At 37.2% G+C, this 19,062-nt stretch overlaps 1 protein-coding gene across 2 annotated transcripts in view; it reads left to right on the plus strand.

The window, feature by feature from the left end:
* The window catches only part of LOC126970081 (endothelin-converting enzyme homolog), a 75,830-nt gene that overhangs the window by 42,339 nt on the left and 14,429 nt on the right, over positions 1-19,062 (plus strand). For both annotated transcript variants that reach the window (XM_050815793.1, XM_050815792.1), the window contains 5 exons: positions 7,599-7,808; positions 13,569-13,782; positions 14,700-14,772; positions 18,051-18,371; positions 18,639-18,736. In XM_050815793.1, the coding sequence (XP_050671750.1) occupies positions 7,599-7,808; positions 13,569-13,782; positions 14,700-14,772; positions 18,051-18,371; positions 18,639-18,736 (916 nt within the window). The remainder of the gene's footprint in view (positions 1-7,598; positions 7,809-13,568; positions 13,783-14,699; positions 14,773-18,050; positions 18,372-18,638; positions 18,737-19,062) is intronic.

Genomic DNA, 19,062 nt, shown 5'->3' on the forward strand with positions numbered 1-19,062 from the left:
TCAAATGGATCGAGCAGATACTGGGGTGCACCAGACCAGAGATGACAGCAATACTCCATGTGTGGCCGGACCTGCGCTTTGTAGAGCGCTAGAATGTGGGCGGGCTTGAAGTATTGCCGTGCTCTATTGATGACACCCAGCTTCTTCGAAGCCAATTTGGCTTTGCCCTCCAGATGGCCACGGAATTGGCAATCGGTCGAGATTTCGAGACCCAGTACTCCATACTAGGCGTGGCTTTAAGAGAAGTGTTCTCGAAGAGCGGTGATACGACAAATGGGGTTTTTTTAGTGGTAAACGCGCAAACTTGAGTCTTCTGGGGGTTAAATTGGACAAGGTTCAATTTACCCCATTCCGCGACCTTCTCGAGAGAGGACTCGATAGAAGACACAAGTTTTTCCCGGCACTGGTCGACGATTTCCCGAGAGAGACCTGCATGGCCCGTGTATACGGCATCACCAGTGCTGTCATCTGCATAGCAATGAATGTTGGAGGTGTCCAATATATCATTGATATGCAGAAGAAACAGCGTAGGATATAGCACACAGCCTTGGGGCACTCCAGCATTCACGGGCTTCGGGTTCGAGCAATATCCGTCGACAACGACCTGTATGCTACGCCCAGTGAGGAAGCTGGAGGTCCACTTGCACAAGCTCTCGGGAAGCCCAAATGATGGAAGTTTTGAGAGGAGCGCCTTGTGCCATACACGATCAAAGGCCTTCGCTATATCCAGGCTAACTGCCGGGCCTTCCCCCTTGCTTTCAATAGCCGCCGCCCATCTACGTGTTAGGTATACCAGAAGATCACCTGCCGACCGTCCATGGCGAAAGCCGTACTGTCGGTCGTTGATCAACTGGTGATCCTCTAGGTATACTAAAAGCTGGCGGCTAATTATGCCTCCCTGCTCTCCATGATTTTGGAGAGCAGGGAGGTGATAGCAATAGGCCTGTAGTTCGCCGGATCCGAACTGTCTCCTTTTTTTTGGATCGGATGGACAAGGGCTGACTTCCATGAGTCAGGGACTACGCCTTTGGAATAAGAGTACCGGAATAAACGCGTTAGCACCGGCGTCAACTCATTGGCACACGTTCTAAGCACGATTGGAGAAATGCCATCCGGCCCGCTCGACTTCCTGACGTCCAACGAAAACAGAGCTCGCCTAACAGTTTTCTGTCTGAACTGTACTTCAGGCATAGAGCTCTTACACCGCGGGATGGTCGGCGGTGTTTTTCCGTTGTATTCAAGAGTCGAGTTGGAGGCGAAAAGCGCGCACAGGAGCTCGGCTTTCTCTTTTGCCGTATGGGCCAGGGTGTCATTCCTCATGTGCAACGGCGGCATGGACGGCTGGTTGAAGCTACCAAGAGCAGCTTTCGACAACGACCAGAACTTGCGTGTTCCGGTCGGGTAACTGGAAAGCTGCTCGCCGATTTTGACGACGTGCTTAGACTTCGCACGGGCGATTTGCCGCTTAAAAAATCTGGAGGCACGGTTATATTTCCTCTTAAGAACTTTGCAGTTCGGATCCTTTGTGCCCAGCGCCGCAACCCAAGTTCGATACGCCTGTTTTTTGCAGTTAGATGCTGCTTTAACTGACGCATCGAACCAGGGCTGTGATCTGCCACCGATCGGTACTACAGAGCTTGGTATAAAAATATCCATGCCCTGCAGTATCACATCGGCTACTGCAATGGCGCAGGCACTAGGATCATCCGAAGGGAAACAAACCATGCCCCAAGGGTAGGATGCAAAAAAGGAACGCATCCTATCCCAATCTGCTGACTTGTAGTGCCAAACACGGCGGGTCGCTGGTGGTCTGCGACGTTGGCGTCGGATAGGTACTACACTCCTGACGAGGCAATGGTCGGACGTTCCGAGAGGGGCGTCGACAAAGACCTGGTAACCATCAGGATGTGTAGTCAGCAGAAGATCTAATAAGGACGGCATGTGGCTATACACATCCGGGAGCCGCGTTGGCGACTCAACCAATTGGGACAGACCATACGCCAATGCAAAATTATGCACAGATCGCCCTGCGTAGTCTGTGGTACGTGATCCAAGCCATTCGGCATTGTGCCCGTTGAAATCACCCAAGACTACGATTTCGTCAATTGCCGCTTGAACGCAGCCCATGAGATGATCGGTTTCTGCGTTACCACTATGGGACCTGTAGACACACGCATAGATACGGACGCGGTCGTCTAAATCTACGCGGAGCCAGAGAGTAGACAGGTCCCTACCCTCAAAATTGCCGAGACGGCGACAGCAAATAGCCTCCCTATAGGTTATAGGTTATCACGGGCTATTATCCGCAACTCGACGAATACAGCACGCCTATTTTGCGTGGTGAGGTGGGCGGCTAATCCTGCCACCCCAGTTCCTCAAGGTAATGTATCAAACCTCTGATGTCACCCATGACCTCGGGGAGAGTCCTCGGTGACCCCAGGTGTTTGGCCCGGTATGTGGCCACACTCCTACACTCCAAAATGACGTGTGCGGCCGTTTCATCCGCCTCCATGCAGGCTCTGCACAATGGGCTGTCGGTGACACCTATATTGAACAGATGCTTGTTAAAAGGGCCGTGACCCGTTTGTACATGAGTTATTTTCCGTAACCTAGGTCGTGGAAGTTTTACTAGCTTGCGAGAGATCATGGGGTCTATTTGAGGTAGAGCTTCTTTTGCTTGTCTATACCCACTTACTTCCATCCAGTACTTATTATGTAATTCCTTGGTGTGTTGGCGTATTGCCGTCGTAGGCCAGCTAGGCGGGAGAGGGATAGTTGGTTCTGGTCCTTTTGCTGTCATCGCTGAGCCTCTCCTGGCCAATTCATCAGCGGCATCATTCCTTCGTAAGTTACTGTGACCCTTTATCCATTGAAGAGTTACTTGGTTGTTATTTTCGCATAACTCCCTCAGACACTGGTGACAGTTGTATATTAGCTTAGAGGTGATAGTGTGGCTTTGTAGGGCTTGTAGTACTGATTTGCTATCTGAAAGGATGCGGATGGAGTAGTCTTTTACCTTTCGAGTCAAAGTAGCTGTGACTGCTTCTATGATACCCATGCATTCTGCTTGGAAGACAGTGTTATGAGCTCCTAGTGATGCAGCTATTCTTATATTTAGGTCATCCGAGAACACTCCGTATCCCGTGCCCGACCTTGTCTTTGAGCCATCTGTGAAAACCCTGAGGTATTTTGTGCTGAAGTCCTCTTTCAGTTCTTCATACAGCTGTATTTTGTATCTCTTATCGAATATGTATTCCTTTGGAGATCTATCACTTACTGCCAACAGAAGAGGCTCCTTTTCAATCACCTTATTTAGAACCTCTGGGTGTGGGGATTGAGTGGTTTTCCCAAGATTTAATGTCTTCAACCTTACTGCGGCGCAGGCCGCCTCTTGTTTTATAAAGAGGTGTAGAGCCGGAAGGTTCAGCATAGCTTCTACAGCCGTGGTAGGTGTGGTTCGCATACATCCTGTGATAGCCATACACGCTAGTCTTTGGAATAGTTGCAGTTTATTACAAGTAGTGTTCAGCTTGGTGCGTGGCCACCAAACAACTGCGCCGTAACATATCATAGGTCGTATCACAGCTGTGTAGAGCCATAGTACGATGTTCGGGGCAAGACCCCATGTCTTTCCTAACATTCTACGGCATTGCCAGAAGGTTAAGGTAGCTGTATTTATTTTGCCTCCGGTCCTCGACACTAACCTATGCGGAACATAGCGGCACTAGGCCGCTACTTCACGCCGGTATTCTGTGCGAGTGTGGTAATTAACTCGGACGAGTCTGGCCCGATTGTGCTGACGTCATAAGTCGGCAGCGTGACTCTACCACTTCTAAAAAGCCCTTAGTCGCCTCTTACGACACCCATGGGCCTGGGACTCCCCTATTCTTTTTACGCCCTGGGGAAAGTACAGGGTACCTAACGGCAATGAAACTGCAAACCGTACAAACGCGACAGGACGAGCGCGAGGAGGTGAAAGGGGAACGGTAGGGGGGTTCACGTTCCAGTGATAGAGATAATGTGGCCGTGTACGTAATTCATAAAACCAAATTATTGTTTGATGTCTAAAAATAAAACAATTTTCGTTTAGTGTCCTATAGAATGAATCATGGCGAATGGCACCCTGCGATGTGTTTGGAACGAATTTAGATGAAGGCGTGTAGGTTTGCATCGCGCCTCGCTTAATCTCTCCCCGCGCCCTCACCCCCTCGCCCCCTCTTCAATGATCTCTATTTTCAGACTACTGCGCATTCATTGGCACCGCTGATAATCAGTGCCAGAACCTGTAGTATATATACAAATTCTAATCGTTAAGTGTGACGGCGATCATTTCGTAACTCAATATTATCGATTTTAAAATATCTTTAAACTAATATCGAAAGTACGTTAACTAATCAGCAAAATGACATCAAAAGTTTTTAAAAATCAAACCCCACGTCGTCGCCGCCACAAGAAGTGGCATTAAGCCTGCCACGAGAACTCTTTCAAATAACAAAAGATAATGTTCAATTACATATATTTAACAATAAATATGTGCCCATAGTTCGTTCGTTTCTATAACCCTTCATGTATGTATTTGTATTATTTGGAAAATTTATAATAAAATATGTCCTTACACTTCTTCGTGTGTTTTTTCATTAACTTGTTTTATGACAGTTCAGCTTACAGCCCTTTTAGCCTAACCCAAATATTTTATACGGTCCAATTTTACAAAAGAGTGTGGTTCAATGTCAGAGATGACGTTGTGCTTACGCTGTCCCAGATATTTCCATAACAATTTCTATATTCATAAGCTAAAGTGCTTTGCGTCATCATGTGGGTGCGGTGCTGATACAAACCATTACAGATATAACTGTGAGGATTTTATGTTTTATGGCTAAATTTCCCCTTAAAAAGTGATAATAATATTATCGTTTACTGCTTCACTTTACTGCTTCGTGTAAAACACGAACCAGTAAAGTGAAATTACCAGTGGGAGGCTCCTTTGCACAGATTATGGGTACCACAACGGCGCCTTTTTCTGCCGTGAAGCAGTAATGTGTAAGCATTACTGTGTTTCGGTCTGAAGGGCGCCGTAGCTAGTGAAATTACTGGGCAAACGAGACTTAACATCTTGTCTCAAGGTGACGAGCGCAGTTGTAGTGCCGCTCAAAATTTTTGGGGGTTTCAAGAATCCTGAGCGGCACTGCATTGTAATGGGCAGGGCGTATCAATTACCATTAGCTGAACGTCCTGCTCGTCTTCTCCCTTATTTTCTTAAAAAAAAAAAACAGATAATACTGTAAGAAATATATGGTTCGCATATGTTCTGCTATGGAAACCTTCTAGAAATATATGGTTTATACAGGATGTGACCAGGTGATTTATTTCGTAAATATTACAGATATCAAAAAACTTTAAACTGATATTTAAAGTAAGTTACATAATCAATAAAATGACATCAATACAATATCCTTTTATACATCAAACGAGAAGTATCCAAAATTTTGGTATTAAACTCTCTCATACATTTAGTATGAGATTGAGTAGTGAGTGATTTATTTCTTAGTAAGTACAAAATTTTATATTCAAGTGATGTTCTTGTTGTACAATACAACCGTGGATACAATAATCTTTCTACTAATACCTGTATACTATACCATATTTATGTGGGGGTTGGATTTTATTTGTTTTTGTTAAAACATGTTAAGCGAAAAGTCAAGGGTCTCGAATTTATTTTTATTATTTACGATACGTAATAATATAAGAAGATACAGCAACTAATTCGTAAACATTGTAGATTATAATCCGAAATCCTCTCCACCTCATTTCAACCTGCATCTACCGTTTCTTGTATCTTAAATTTGCTGATTCATTTGGAATACGGCTTCAACTCGTCTCAATTTTCTCACACGAATTTGAATCTGTGATTGGTCCAAATCGTTACATTTTTTGATGCATCTCCCACCCTGAAGTCGTGCTTAGTGCCATTAAAGTTTTAGAGAATGACTAAGAAAGTCAGTCGCTTTTACGAGATAGGAATAGAAATATATTTTTTATGATAGGGAGTAACAAAGCATAACATATTGTAACAACACTTGGTATACGTCATGTTATAAGTTCCACATCATCTGTAAAGCAGAAGTGACTCAGGTATTTCTCGTCAAAATACAAAACATATTCTTCCCAATCCAACTTACTCATCATATACTTCAGGATAGTAATGAACAATGAGAGGGATTTTTTTTTTATGACATTAAGGGACGGGACGAGCAGGACGTTCAGCTGGTATGGTAGCCCATTACAATGCAGTGCCGCTTAGGATTCTTGAAAAACCTAAAAATTCTGAGGGGCACTACAACTACGCTTGTCACCTAGAGACATAAGATGTTAAGTATCATTTGCCCAGTAATTTCACTTGCTACGGCGAACTTCAGACCGAAACACAGTAATGCTAACACATTATTGCTTCGCGGCAGAAATAGGCGCCTCCCGCTGATATTGGGTAATGGGTATCCCTGTCTCACACTTTCATGGATGCTTGGGCCATAGTTGAGATCTATAGAGCGTACTTAGACTTTACTTATGTAAAACTTAGATGAAGTTTTACCAGTGGGAGGCTCTTTTGCACAGGATGCCGGCTAGATTATGGGTACCACAACGGCGTCTTTCTGCCATGAAGCAGTAATGTGTTAGCATTACTGTGTTTCGGCCTGAAGGCCGCCGTAGCTAGTGAAATTACTGGGCAAATGAGACTTAACATCTTATGTCTCAAGGTGACGAGCGCAGTTGTAGTGCCGCTCAAAATGTTTGGGTCTTTCAAGAATCCTGAGCGGCGCAACATTGTAATGGGCAGGGCGTATCAATTACCATCAGTTGAACATCCGGCTCGTCTCGGTCCTTATTTTCATAAAAAAAAAAATAAGTGAGTGAGTGTAAGCACAGGTGTAAGCTTAGCATAATCTTTGATTTTATTTTAATAGTAATTTGAGAGCTAAAGTTATTATGCTGAGCTTAAGCTAAGACAGCCCAATGCAAAAGTCAAGTTCGTGTTTTTATAACACTGAGCTTAGTTTTACGTTAGTAAAGTCTGAGAAAAGTCTAAGTACGCTTTATAGATCTCAGCCTATGCCCACAATTAACTCTAACTGATCTGTTGCTAAAAATGATTTTGTCACCTGTGTGCATTCTTTACTAACCCCTATTCTTCTATATGGGATGACGTGTTAGTATTTTGTAACTTGCTATTTATATGAATATGACAAGTTGTGCGCATTCTATGTTATTTGAAATTGGAAATCAAGATTGAATTGAAGATTTTTGTCACGCAAATTCAACACCCTGACGTTAGCTAGTCAAGTAGAGCATTTGTATCATAAATCACTTCAGACTAAATTATGCGGCATAATAATATTTTCATTGGTTGTATTTAATACCTAATTATGTATATTGTAATTTTTTCAAACGTAAAACAGCACGAGGAATATATAATATTTTTTTTAAGGATTTTTGTTTTGTTATGCCAAAGAATTACTTGTGGCGTGTGTACCTACACACTTTTTATTAAACAGCGAAATTTTTGGCGACTTAAATTTAGGCCAAGTTTCTTTATATTTCAGATCCCAACCTTTGTCTTTCTGGGACATGTATTTATACTGCCAGCGAGGTCATAAAAGCCCTAGATGTAACACAGGATCCTTGTGAGGACTTCTACAACTTCGCGTGTGGAGGGTGGATCAAAAATAATCCGATACCAGAGGGAAAGTCTACCTGGGGCATCTTCAGCCAGATTGAGTTGCAGAATCAGTTAATAATACGCTCAGCTATGGGTATGTGTACACATTATATTATAGTAACCATGCTGTATAAAATTTGCATAAGCTTAGGAACAATAACTCAATTTGATATTTTATGTAGATACTATTGACAAAATTGAATCGTAACTTACCGGTCATTTTCCTATAGTTATAATGCACAAGTAGGTCGTAATTCGCTTGAACCTACATTTCCTAAGTATCTGTTTCATTTAGTTTCATGTTATCATTTTATCAGACACTGACAGTCCACGTATTGGCCAACCACCAACAAATACAAAACCTGTTTCTATAATTTTAAAAGAATTATCCAGTGACATTCTATACATATAGACAATGCACCTCATACAAAATCAAAGCCGAAATATGGCACATGCCACAAATGACATCATAATAACCTTCGACTGCAGTGTCTATACATTTCTGCGTTTACTCCAGTTTTTTTAAAATTTTATTGCTCAATAGGCAGCAATGGAAACACTATTTCAGTTTCAGCTACATATTTTGAATTTAGAACCCGGTTTGGACAGTGACATCAGTAGAGTAGCTATTAGGTATTTTTTTAAACCGAGACGAACAAGAGGGTTGCTGTAAGTTTTACGTTTGTCAGTCTGTCCCTATTTTCCGATCAAGATCTGTTCAGTCGGAGGTTTTCAGTCGGAGTCAAAATCACACTCATATTATAAAGGGGAAAGTTTGTATGTTTATTTATTGGCTTGTGTTTATATTTGTTACTTCTTTACGTTCTAAAGGGATTTGTATTTAATAAGTTAAGGTAACCTTTAACGAGAGAAACTAATACTCAAATAAAATATTTTTACTTAGATAAAATAATTAGTTAAACTGGTAATTTAAATGTTAAGTTCCTTGAATTAAATAAAATTTGTCTTCAAGACTTATATATCTTTTCCTGGGTATATGACGTAGTGTAAGCGGACATCAATATATATTTGTAGGACAACTTTTGTCAAATTTTAAATGTGGTTAAATCCTAAAAACTTAAATCCTAGAGTGGTGAAATATAAATATGCTTATTTGGTTAGTGAATTTCTTTACATCTCTCTCTTGCTACCAACTGGCGCCTAAATTCTTATTCGCTTTTAAATATTTCCGATGTAAATAAGTATCAATTATTATCACTAGTATGTAATTGTTCACGTATATAAAGCCGTTCACTTTACACATAGTACAAAATTGCTAAAAATTGTCCACCAGGCCTTTAAAAAGAAATTAACAAAAAACAACCGACTCCAAAAATAACAATAATCGTTACTAGAATTAGATTTATTAATTAGGTTTTATAAACATACGTAATTATTTTTATACTTTTTAGTGCATATTAATGTATTGTTTTGGAATAGTGTTTTTGAAATCGGTTGTTTTTTTTTTTCAGATTTTTAGTGAATCCGAACTACATTAACTAATAATCTGTCTAATTTTGTGTAGATCTACAAAATTTTGCAATGTAGCAATGAACGTAAGCGCTTGGCAATGTTATTACAGACAGAAATTCTGCCACAGATTGCACTCTTACTGTAAGTCGTTACGGCGTTCCAATGATCATCATATTCAACTACGACAATTACTTGACCATAACGACGTTACGGTACGGTGCCTCAAATATCCGATAGCATAAAAAAGATTGGGAAGACTTTACTCTTAAGAATTGAAGACTTCCGTTACTTTGTTATGGATCTCATAAGCAGAACCTAACCAAATTATCACCAACCCTTTGAAGTTTATTCTTTCCTATAAAAAAGAAACATTGAAATCGCGATATTGAGTAATTCGTAAATTTGTTTCGCGTAGCAAATTTAAGACTTTTATGGTTTTCTCATGGTTGCCATTGACAGATCTGGATCAATTTGCTATGACTTATCAAAATCGGTTCACCCAGTCCAAAGTTCTGAGGTTACAAACATACCGATGAATTCAGAACCTCCTCCTTTTTTGAAGTCGGTTAAAAGAGTGACTCTATTGTTTTCATTTCTGACTGTGTCTTTTCATCTTCATATTTTGAGCAATACACGCAAATTAACACAAAGTGACATCATGATGACAAATCGAGAGTGTAAGACGTAGCTTGTCACGCACACTAAAGTAATAAACCTGGCCTGTTTTCATCGGTTGTCTAGCAGCAAGTGTCTCTATATAGTGCTCTATTAGTATAATTCATTGATAAAATGTTGGCAACAATATTTGTATCGACAACTACACGTTAAGTAAGCGATCATGTTTTTTCGTCAATTTTCTTAATCTCATTATGACGTGTATGATAACTTTTTTAACACACGACTTATTTGCGGTACAAATTTTCCGTGAAAATTAGATTCTTTTGGCGAAGATTAACGATGTTAATATTTGTGGAGTTGACTTAAGTTATATAGACATGAAGTTTGAAAGTTACATTGAATGACAAACCAAAAATCTTAAAATGCAGGCTAAATGTAAGTATTTCTAAATGTTACTCCGTAATATTTTGGATGTGTACGGTTCAAGATAATAGAAAGAATATGCGCTATCCTATAGAAGAAATCGGCTATCGCTTCACTCGACATATTTGAAATTTTCGTTAATTGTAGTATATATAATAGCAGCTTACCTATTGATGATCTATTATGACGGGAGACAGATAGATATAGATGACGACTAATAATAAGACAGTGAACAGAAATACGCAGCCCACCCGTACAATAAAAAAAAACGTCAGAAAGTTGTTGTTCCCAAAATTGCATCAAAAAGTATCTGTTTGTTGGTGGAAAAAAAAATATTATCGTTTTAGTAATTTTAAACAAAAAAATGCAAAACTAAAATATATTATTTTGTTATACATATTAGTATTCATTTATATCGATAAAAACAAACCACATACCTATTGTACAAGCAAGGTGTTATCGTCACCAAAGACGTCACTATTTGGTTTCGTGACCTTAGGGGCTTTGACGTTATGATATTTCCCAAAGACACGGATATCGACAAATACGTTAAACAAATCTTTTTCTTGCTAGGCATTTTGTGGTTTAATTTGTTTTTGATTAGGATCTATATCATTATCTTAGTCATGCTTATTATAGGTAGGTACATAATATGTAAATGACAAAAGATTAAATATCAGGCTCACACACATATATATATATATATATATATATATATATATATATATATATATATATATATATATATATGCTCATATCTGCTCAATTATGGCTCAAATTCACCCACCCAACTTGTTTCAAAAATATTTAAAAGTAAATTCAATAATTGTTTCAAAATAAGTTAGCTAATTGTTTTAAATATATATAAATTTTAATACATTTGGCAATTTTAAGAAATATGTTTTCGAACCCTTTGATTTATATCTGCTAAACTTACAATAGTTAAAAAAAGGCAAAGCTGTGCATACTTACGAGTGTAAGTTAGAATTTAAATATTATGTAAGTATTAAATATTTATATTATTAATTGTATAGTAAGCTTGGTAAGCTTTTTAATAAATTAATAAACTGGATCGGGAAAAACCACGAAAATATTGAAACATAAGCCCATATAAATACACATGGAATGATGAAAACTAATGAGTACGTATATAAAATAAAGGATTCAAAATCTATATCTTATTATACAATATGTTATTCCAATGTTCAATTGTCACCATGACCTAAGAGTTGAACAAGACATAGCAAGATTTACGATCCATCTCGAACGGTTTGCTCAGTTGATAAGAGCGCTCAGACGTGGCGAGAGTGGTGGAATGGCGCGGGTTCGAGTCCCTCATCGTTCATAAATTTTGGTTATAAATTTAATTTGAATATCTTATAATTAATTACCATAAGGCCGGCTCAGATAGTCATACGTACTAAGGACTTTAATTTATACAGAGTACATGTTCTTATTACACACCTATTTTTAAATACTTAAGATGTTGGAATTTATTTCTTATGATTACGATAAGCGGACATATCATCTCTATATGAGATGATTGTTTTACCAGACATACGAAAATGTAAAATTATCATAGAATTGCTTTCAGAAAGTTTTAAAACATCTATTTATCACAAAATGACACAACAAAGAAATATTACGGACAGAGGCTCTCAATAAAAAATTTAAATATATTCACAGTTATATCTTATCAATCACTACAGTATGTAATAATTGAAAATGTGTTTTGTATGTAGAAATACCGAAAAAAATTCATGAATACCTAGATATAACTTTTTTAATTATAATATACAATATTGTGTCAAATACAATGTGTCGTAACAATGTACCCCCACTCTCATTATTTTTTCCTCATACATCATAAGAAGTATTACTTTAATTATTATGAATAAGTTATTGCAGGCCTTAAGCGCGAAGTGCTTAAATATGTATCTATACATATCTGATTTTTAGTCACTGTTAAAGTTAAAACGTTTTGTTAAGCGCTGGCAACTGTTTCGATCAATGGCTCAGCCTAGCTATCCAACGTGGAAATACCATTATTCTTAGTACGCTTCCTCGTAAAGATAGTTTTAATTTAATGTAATCATAGTATTGTAAATATAGCTAAAATATAACAATTATACTGTAATGATAAATAATTTTCCAGCTTATTATTTTTTTAATCCAATAATTGCTCTTTTTATATGATAAATTATTGCTTTAGGTGGCTTTTGGTGTGGATATATTATAGAGTCCGCATAACAGGGCGAACACGTTAACTTCCAAAAATAGAATTGTTTTAACTCAAACAATAAATAATCTAAGTATTATATCAATTAGCTAGTGTCCGGTGTGTTTCGTTTCACGTAAACAAATGCATATTATATACAAAACATAAAATTAAAATTATTTTTGTTGATTACGAACTTTGTAGAATTATAACTCATTAATCATCATCATTGTATCATCTTTCCATGTTCTTTTAATAATGTCACAGTAAATTCTACTGTTGACAGTTGTCAAATTGTGCTTCGAAAATTATTCCCACGGAATTATTCATGTAGAAATGAAATTAAAAAACATTAAGGGTGACGAGTTAAAACTACTCTATTTCTCAAGTTGGATCAAACAGCACAGTGTGCAAAATTTGATTAAAATCGATTCTGAAGTAAACTTCCTAAAGGAGTTTGTTCGAGACAAACAACGTGACACAAAATTTTATATTAATCTCCTTATCAATATAATTTTTATTTAGTTAAACATAATTTTTAATTTTTATGATAATTATTTTATATGATAATTTTCAAATAGAGCTTCCTTGTGCGGTGTTTCCGGGACGATACGACATGGGTACCTTCAAAAAAAACGCGTACACCTTCCTTAAAGGCCGGCAACGCTCTTGTGATTCCTCTGGTGTTGCAAGAGAATGTGGGCGGCGGTGATCACTTAACACCAAGTGACCCGTATGCTCGTTTATCCTCCTATTCCATAAAAAAAAGAGCTTGAAGACAGCCGAGCATCAAATTATGCCTGGAGACCGCCGCCGGGTAATACAGTCCCCTATTGTGTCTTTTGACAATTAACTTCAATCGCAAGAGGTTGTTGAATTCGTAAAAAAAATAAATTATATATTTTTGAAATTAAATTCTAAAAATAATAGTTTCACATATTTTTTTAACAAACTTATTGGTAATCATGTTTCGTAATCGCTTGACGTAAAACTATCAGAAATTAAAAAATTAAGGTATAAGGTTGTATAGTTTAGTAAAAACTTGAGGGTATTTAAACTACTTTAAAAAAATTACACTTATCGCATCGCAGGATTTACCAAACTTTCTTCTTTTATTTACAGAAAAAGTAAAGGTCGCCAACTCTTCTGGGGCGGAAGTCAAAGCAAGGATTTATTACGATGCCTGCATCGATGCGAACGAGACAATAGAGAAGTTAGCAGAAAAGCCTCTGATCGGGGTTATAAAGAGGCTGGGAGGATGGCACATTCTACCCAACACGCTGGTGAAGCAGCAGAAATTTGACTTGCAGAAGTTGCTGCAGGATACACAGAATAAGTAAAAATTAATGATTCCTTATCATTGATGTAGGTACTATAAAGAATTAGACTCCCAATCGCCTATTAAAAGGTCGCCAAAAATGTCCCAGCTGCGTTGTTTTTATACGTATAGGTACATTAAAACATTCATTCGAATAAACACCTTATTTCGACGCAGTAATGTTCAAAGTATTGTATACTTTGCACATAAGAAGCTCATACATTATAGCGCAAATGTTCGACATTTCGCCGGCGATGTATTTTGTTTTACCAATTTTTTGTAGCAATTGAAATTTAATTGTTCAGGAAAATGATTAAAAACGTTAAGTTAGTTACACAATTTGGTGAATTTAAAAGAGCACTTACCTGAAATACGACACTCTATCCTTTTTAAGATTGGATATGCTGTTATTTGGACAGCTTTTCACTGAACACTTTGTCATTGCGTAGTGTTGTCTTCAAAGCGCGGTCAATACATAACTGAACGAAAACTCTGCATAATGGACGCGTAGGCAGAGTTATGCTCCAGACAATTTTTGAGCGTGATTGTGAGTGTACTTGTTTATTTTATATCAGTGTTCTTAACTCAAAAAATCGTAATGATAACCTATTTCTGTCTGCTTAGCTACCTGTGAAAAGACTTAAGTATCTTAGGTTATATCATGCAGAGTGAGAGCAATACTTGTACAATATTATAACGTAGCTACGTACTGTTCCTCTTAAGCAGTTTGTTCCCAGTAAACTTTTATCGTGCCACCTCTATGTATAGATGTTGTATGAATATATTTACCGGTGTTAAGAAAAAGAGAAATATACCGCCTGTATTTTTTGAACATATACTTCTGAGGAAAAAGGGCGGATTACTTATATGTTGGTTATTGCATTGCGAGCTTCTTGTTTAATATTGAGTATTTTAAAATTTCTCGTTATTTTCAGGTATAATCTCGGGGGTTTGTTCAACTGGGCGGTTTCTGAAGACGATCGTAATTCAACAAAACATGTTATCGTGGTGAGTCTTATCTGTTTTATTAAACGAATGTTTTTTTATATTTTTTATTTTATCTTATCATTGTTCTTGAATAGATTTCTTTGATTTATTTTTCATAATATGTATATGACATCCTATCCTATATCTATCCAAATAAGTGATATGATGAACACTTTGTATTTAAGCTATTTCGTAGAGTGGTCTCATTTTTCACTGCGTTGCCATTGTTGGAAATACTGCGGGTACTTGCTCCACTATTTCTATTCTATTGCACTTGCAGGCAAAACGTGGGCCATACTGGAAGTTTCTGAAGTGGCCATTTGTAAATCGATTGTTTAAATAATTTAATATTTGTAAATGGAATACTCCCAGAGCAGATGACTTATTAATGTTATGTATCATTTTTGTTTACATTGAGTGGTATAATTTTGAAGATTTTATGGCGGAAGTGCAATGAATTTAACTCGAAAAATTTATCGCGCTATGATTTTTTATGATTATCGATATGGCCCAAGTCAAAAAGAAAGTTTCTGAGAGAGTCTCTTTTCTTATACGAGACTCAATTGGCATTTGGTGATTAAGCTCCATTTAGCTATTTATTCATGGTTCAGTGAATTCAGACACGTACCTGCGGGCCTACCATGAACTCTTATTGCGATTCAATTGACAACCTAAAAGGAACTGCTTTGCTATTTCGTACCACGACGTGATTAGAGCTTTCCAATTTAGGTTGACGTCAAATCAACTGATTAAATCGTAATGATGTCAATTGAATGTCAAAAATTATGTCAATTGAATCTCAAACTGATTCAGTTCATTCATTCATTCGTACCATGAGGTAATATTTCAACCTAAACTGGATAGCTTATGTGTGAAAGTGAGCGATTCGTTAAAAGTTGCTACTTCCTTAGGGAAAAGTGAATCGTGTTGTTAATAACTTTTAAAAAATAGTGAAAACATACAGAAAAGGAAAATTTTATTGATGAAAGATGAGATGAGAATACTTTATTGGACTTTTTTGTAAAACAAAATACTGAAAATTAATACCGAAAATGAAAATACTAAAGACGAGGCAGTAAGGGCCCGGGCTATAGCCTGTTCGCAAGAACGAATTAAAAAAAATGTACTCTATGCTCCTGTCAAATCGAACATCAACGGCACCTCCGTTCATAACTCGTTATTTTTACGAAAACACCTAAGCAAACATTTAATTTGTAATTCAAAGAACTATATTTATTTATGATACTATTATTTAATAAGTACAAAAAAGGCTTAATGGTTTATAATTTGACGCTATAAAGCGCAATTTTAAAAAGTATTTTTAGTATTTTCTATGCAAAAAAAACCGCTGAAATCATATCATTTTAGGTTTCTAAACGCAACGCATATGGTTCGAGTAAGAGAGATACACTTATGCAAAGACTCTCGAGCGCCATCTGTTTCTCACACCGCGGACCACCGACAAATTTATTTCGTTCATTCTTCATAAGCGATCCAAACGCCATAGAGTAAAAGGCACTTCATGGTACGAATTTTAGCGATTCAGTTTAGGTACCGAAACTGAACTGCATCGGAATCGCATCGTTAATTATAAGTTGATGGTAGGCCGTCTGATCATGTTTGTGACGATTTTCTGAAGGCTGGTCTGCTGTTGCCGAAACTAATATTGATACCACACGAAAACTGACTGAAACTGACAAAAACATGTGCCCAAAATCATAAAAGGTATTATAAGCCAAGTGCACAAGATTTTGCATGTATATCTGAAGGTTCGGACGCCTTGCTCTCGATGTAGTTACTGCGTGTAGAGTAGGTATGTCGTAAAATGAATTTATTTATAATGGAGAACAGTCTTAAGCTGTATGAAATATTGTTACTGGTGACTAGGGATGTGTATATTACTTTGTATCTTAAAGAAAGTATGTTTCCTTTTAAAGATTTGTCTATGTTATAAAAGTAAAAAAATATCTAACAAATAGTCGCATGTTTTTCGGCACATGGGGGCATTACACACTACACTGCAGTAACACTTGATAACCAAAGGTCAGTTTCTGTGTATTGGTAGGTACATATAAACGCGCCTGCCCGGAGTTTTGGAAAATATTTTGTGAAAAACATCCTCACATCAGAATTGATACATACCTTGTGATTTTTTTTTGCAAAAATTAAAAATAAGTTTTTTTTTAATGTAAATAAGGTACGAACAGGACGTTCAGCTGATGGCATTAATATGCCCTGCCCATTACAATGCAGTGCCGCTCAGGATTCTTGAAAAACGCAAAAATTTTGAGCAGTACTACAACTGCGCTCGTCACCTTGAAACATAAGATGTTAAGTCTCATTTGCCCAGTAATTTCACTAGCTAGGGCACCCTTTAGACCGAAACACAGTAATGCTTATACATTACTGTTTCACGGCAGAAATAGGCGCCGTTGTGGTACCCATAATCTAGTCGGCATTCTGTGCAAGGAGCCTCCCACTGGAGGTAAGAGGTATATGACTTACTCCTGAAGAGGCGGTGAATGCGTTGTATAACCCCGATCAAGAAGTCAGCAAAGACAGCAACAACTGCTCTATGTAATGGTTCTAGGAATGCAAAAGTGTGTAAATTGTGAAGGAATATACTTACTATATGTATATTGAAAAACAATTCATAAAAATAATATGTGCCATAATGTCACTATCATCTTTCAAGTACCTGAATGATACGACGATTGACATTAACAAGATTTTATCACATATACGGGCGGATATTCGCCCAGACACATGAATATTGACATGGATATATTCTGACCTTTAGATCGTAACTCATTCAAAATATCATGATGTTTTGATTCGATCGATTTGTCGATGATTAATGTTATTCATTTTCGTTAAGTTTATAGAAACTTAACGTCAAAATATTATATAACTTTAAGGCTGGGTTGCACCAACTAACTTTAGCAATAACAAACATGTTAAAGTACCGGTAAAACAAGAAATGTGTTGCACCATTTGACAATTTTTAGATGACGTCATAACTTTAACTGTTATCCGTAACCGTCCAATCTACGCAGGTCAAAGCTATTTGTAACGTTAAATAGCCTAATAGCGCCCTGTCATAGTTTCTAATAAATATTCGATAGTATCCTGATATTTAACTTTTTTACTTAAACTATGCCAAGGTATACGATGGTGTTGCACCCATTAACTTATAATTCTATCGTAATAGACAAACACTCTCCTCATTGCGGAGAGACTAAATTTAAAATGTTCATGTGTGCTAGCTAACTAAATAATTTAATGAAACATCTTTTTAGCTGGACCAAGGCGGTCTAAATCTACCAACTCGGGACAACTATTTAAACAAAACAGCCCATAAGAAAGTTCTAGACGCATACCTTGACTACATGTCCCGGATATGTATACTATTAGGAGCTAACAAAACGGAGGCGAGAGCCCAAATGAACAAGGTTATCCAATTTGAGACGGAACTTGCCAATATAACGATACCTTCTGAGGACCGAAGGGATGAAGAAGGGTTATATAATCCGTACACGATAAAACAATGGCAGAGAGAAGCACCCTTCTTAAATTGGAGCATGTTCTTTAATGATGCATTTAAACTAGTTAACAGAACGGTAAGTATATCAACAATTATTCTAGCTGACCCGACAGATATTGTCCTGTCCATAATAAAAAAGGACTGGCTTGAAATTAAATTATTTAGAAGGTTAGAAAATTAACACCTCACATATATATTGATTAATAGTATTTATTTACGTCAATTTAAGTTTAAAAATGGCCAAATTAATATATAATATAATAATATAACAAACGATATCACAAAAAAACAAAAATCTCAACTCCGCAACAACGCTTGTCAAAATAGTGTTTGTGTATTTCAGATTCCTGACGATGAGAGAATAGTTGTGTATGCACCAGAATATTTTAAAAACTTGACAAAAGTTCTCAAAAGATATACAAAGACTGAAGAAGACCAAAGGTAAGTTAGATAATTTTCATTGATTCAATTACAAACAAGGGAGTTATGTCTAATTAAATTTCTAAAGCGGATGGTAAATCAACTAATTAATGTAAATATAATTTGCAATACATAAGTCAAACCTTTTCTATCTTATGTGTATACACCAGTAATACCAAGAAATTAGTCCTTACGTATCGCGCAAAGGATCACTTGTTTGTTCCGGCGATTTTTCTGCACAACTCGCAAGCTTGTGCAGAAAAATCGTTTATTATGCTATGCTTTTTATTTTCTCCATTTTTAAAAGATCTGTCGGATCGGTGAAGTAGGTGACGAATGAAGCTCGA

The sequence above is a fragment of the Leptidea sinapis genome, chromosome 20, assembly GCF_905404315.1.
Source record: "Leptidea sinapis chromosome 20, ilLepSina1.1, whole genome shotgun sequence".
NCBI classification, from domain to species: Eukaryota; Metazoa; Arthropoda; class Insecta; order Lepidoptera; family Pieridae; genus Leptidea; species Leptidea sinapis.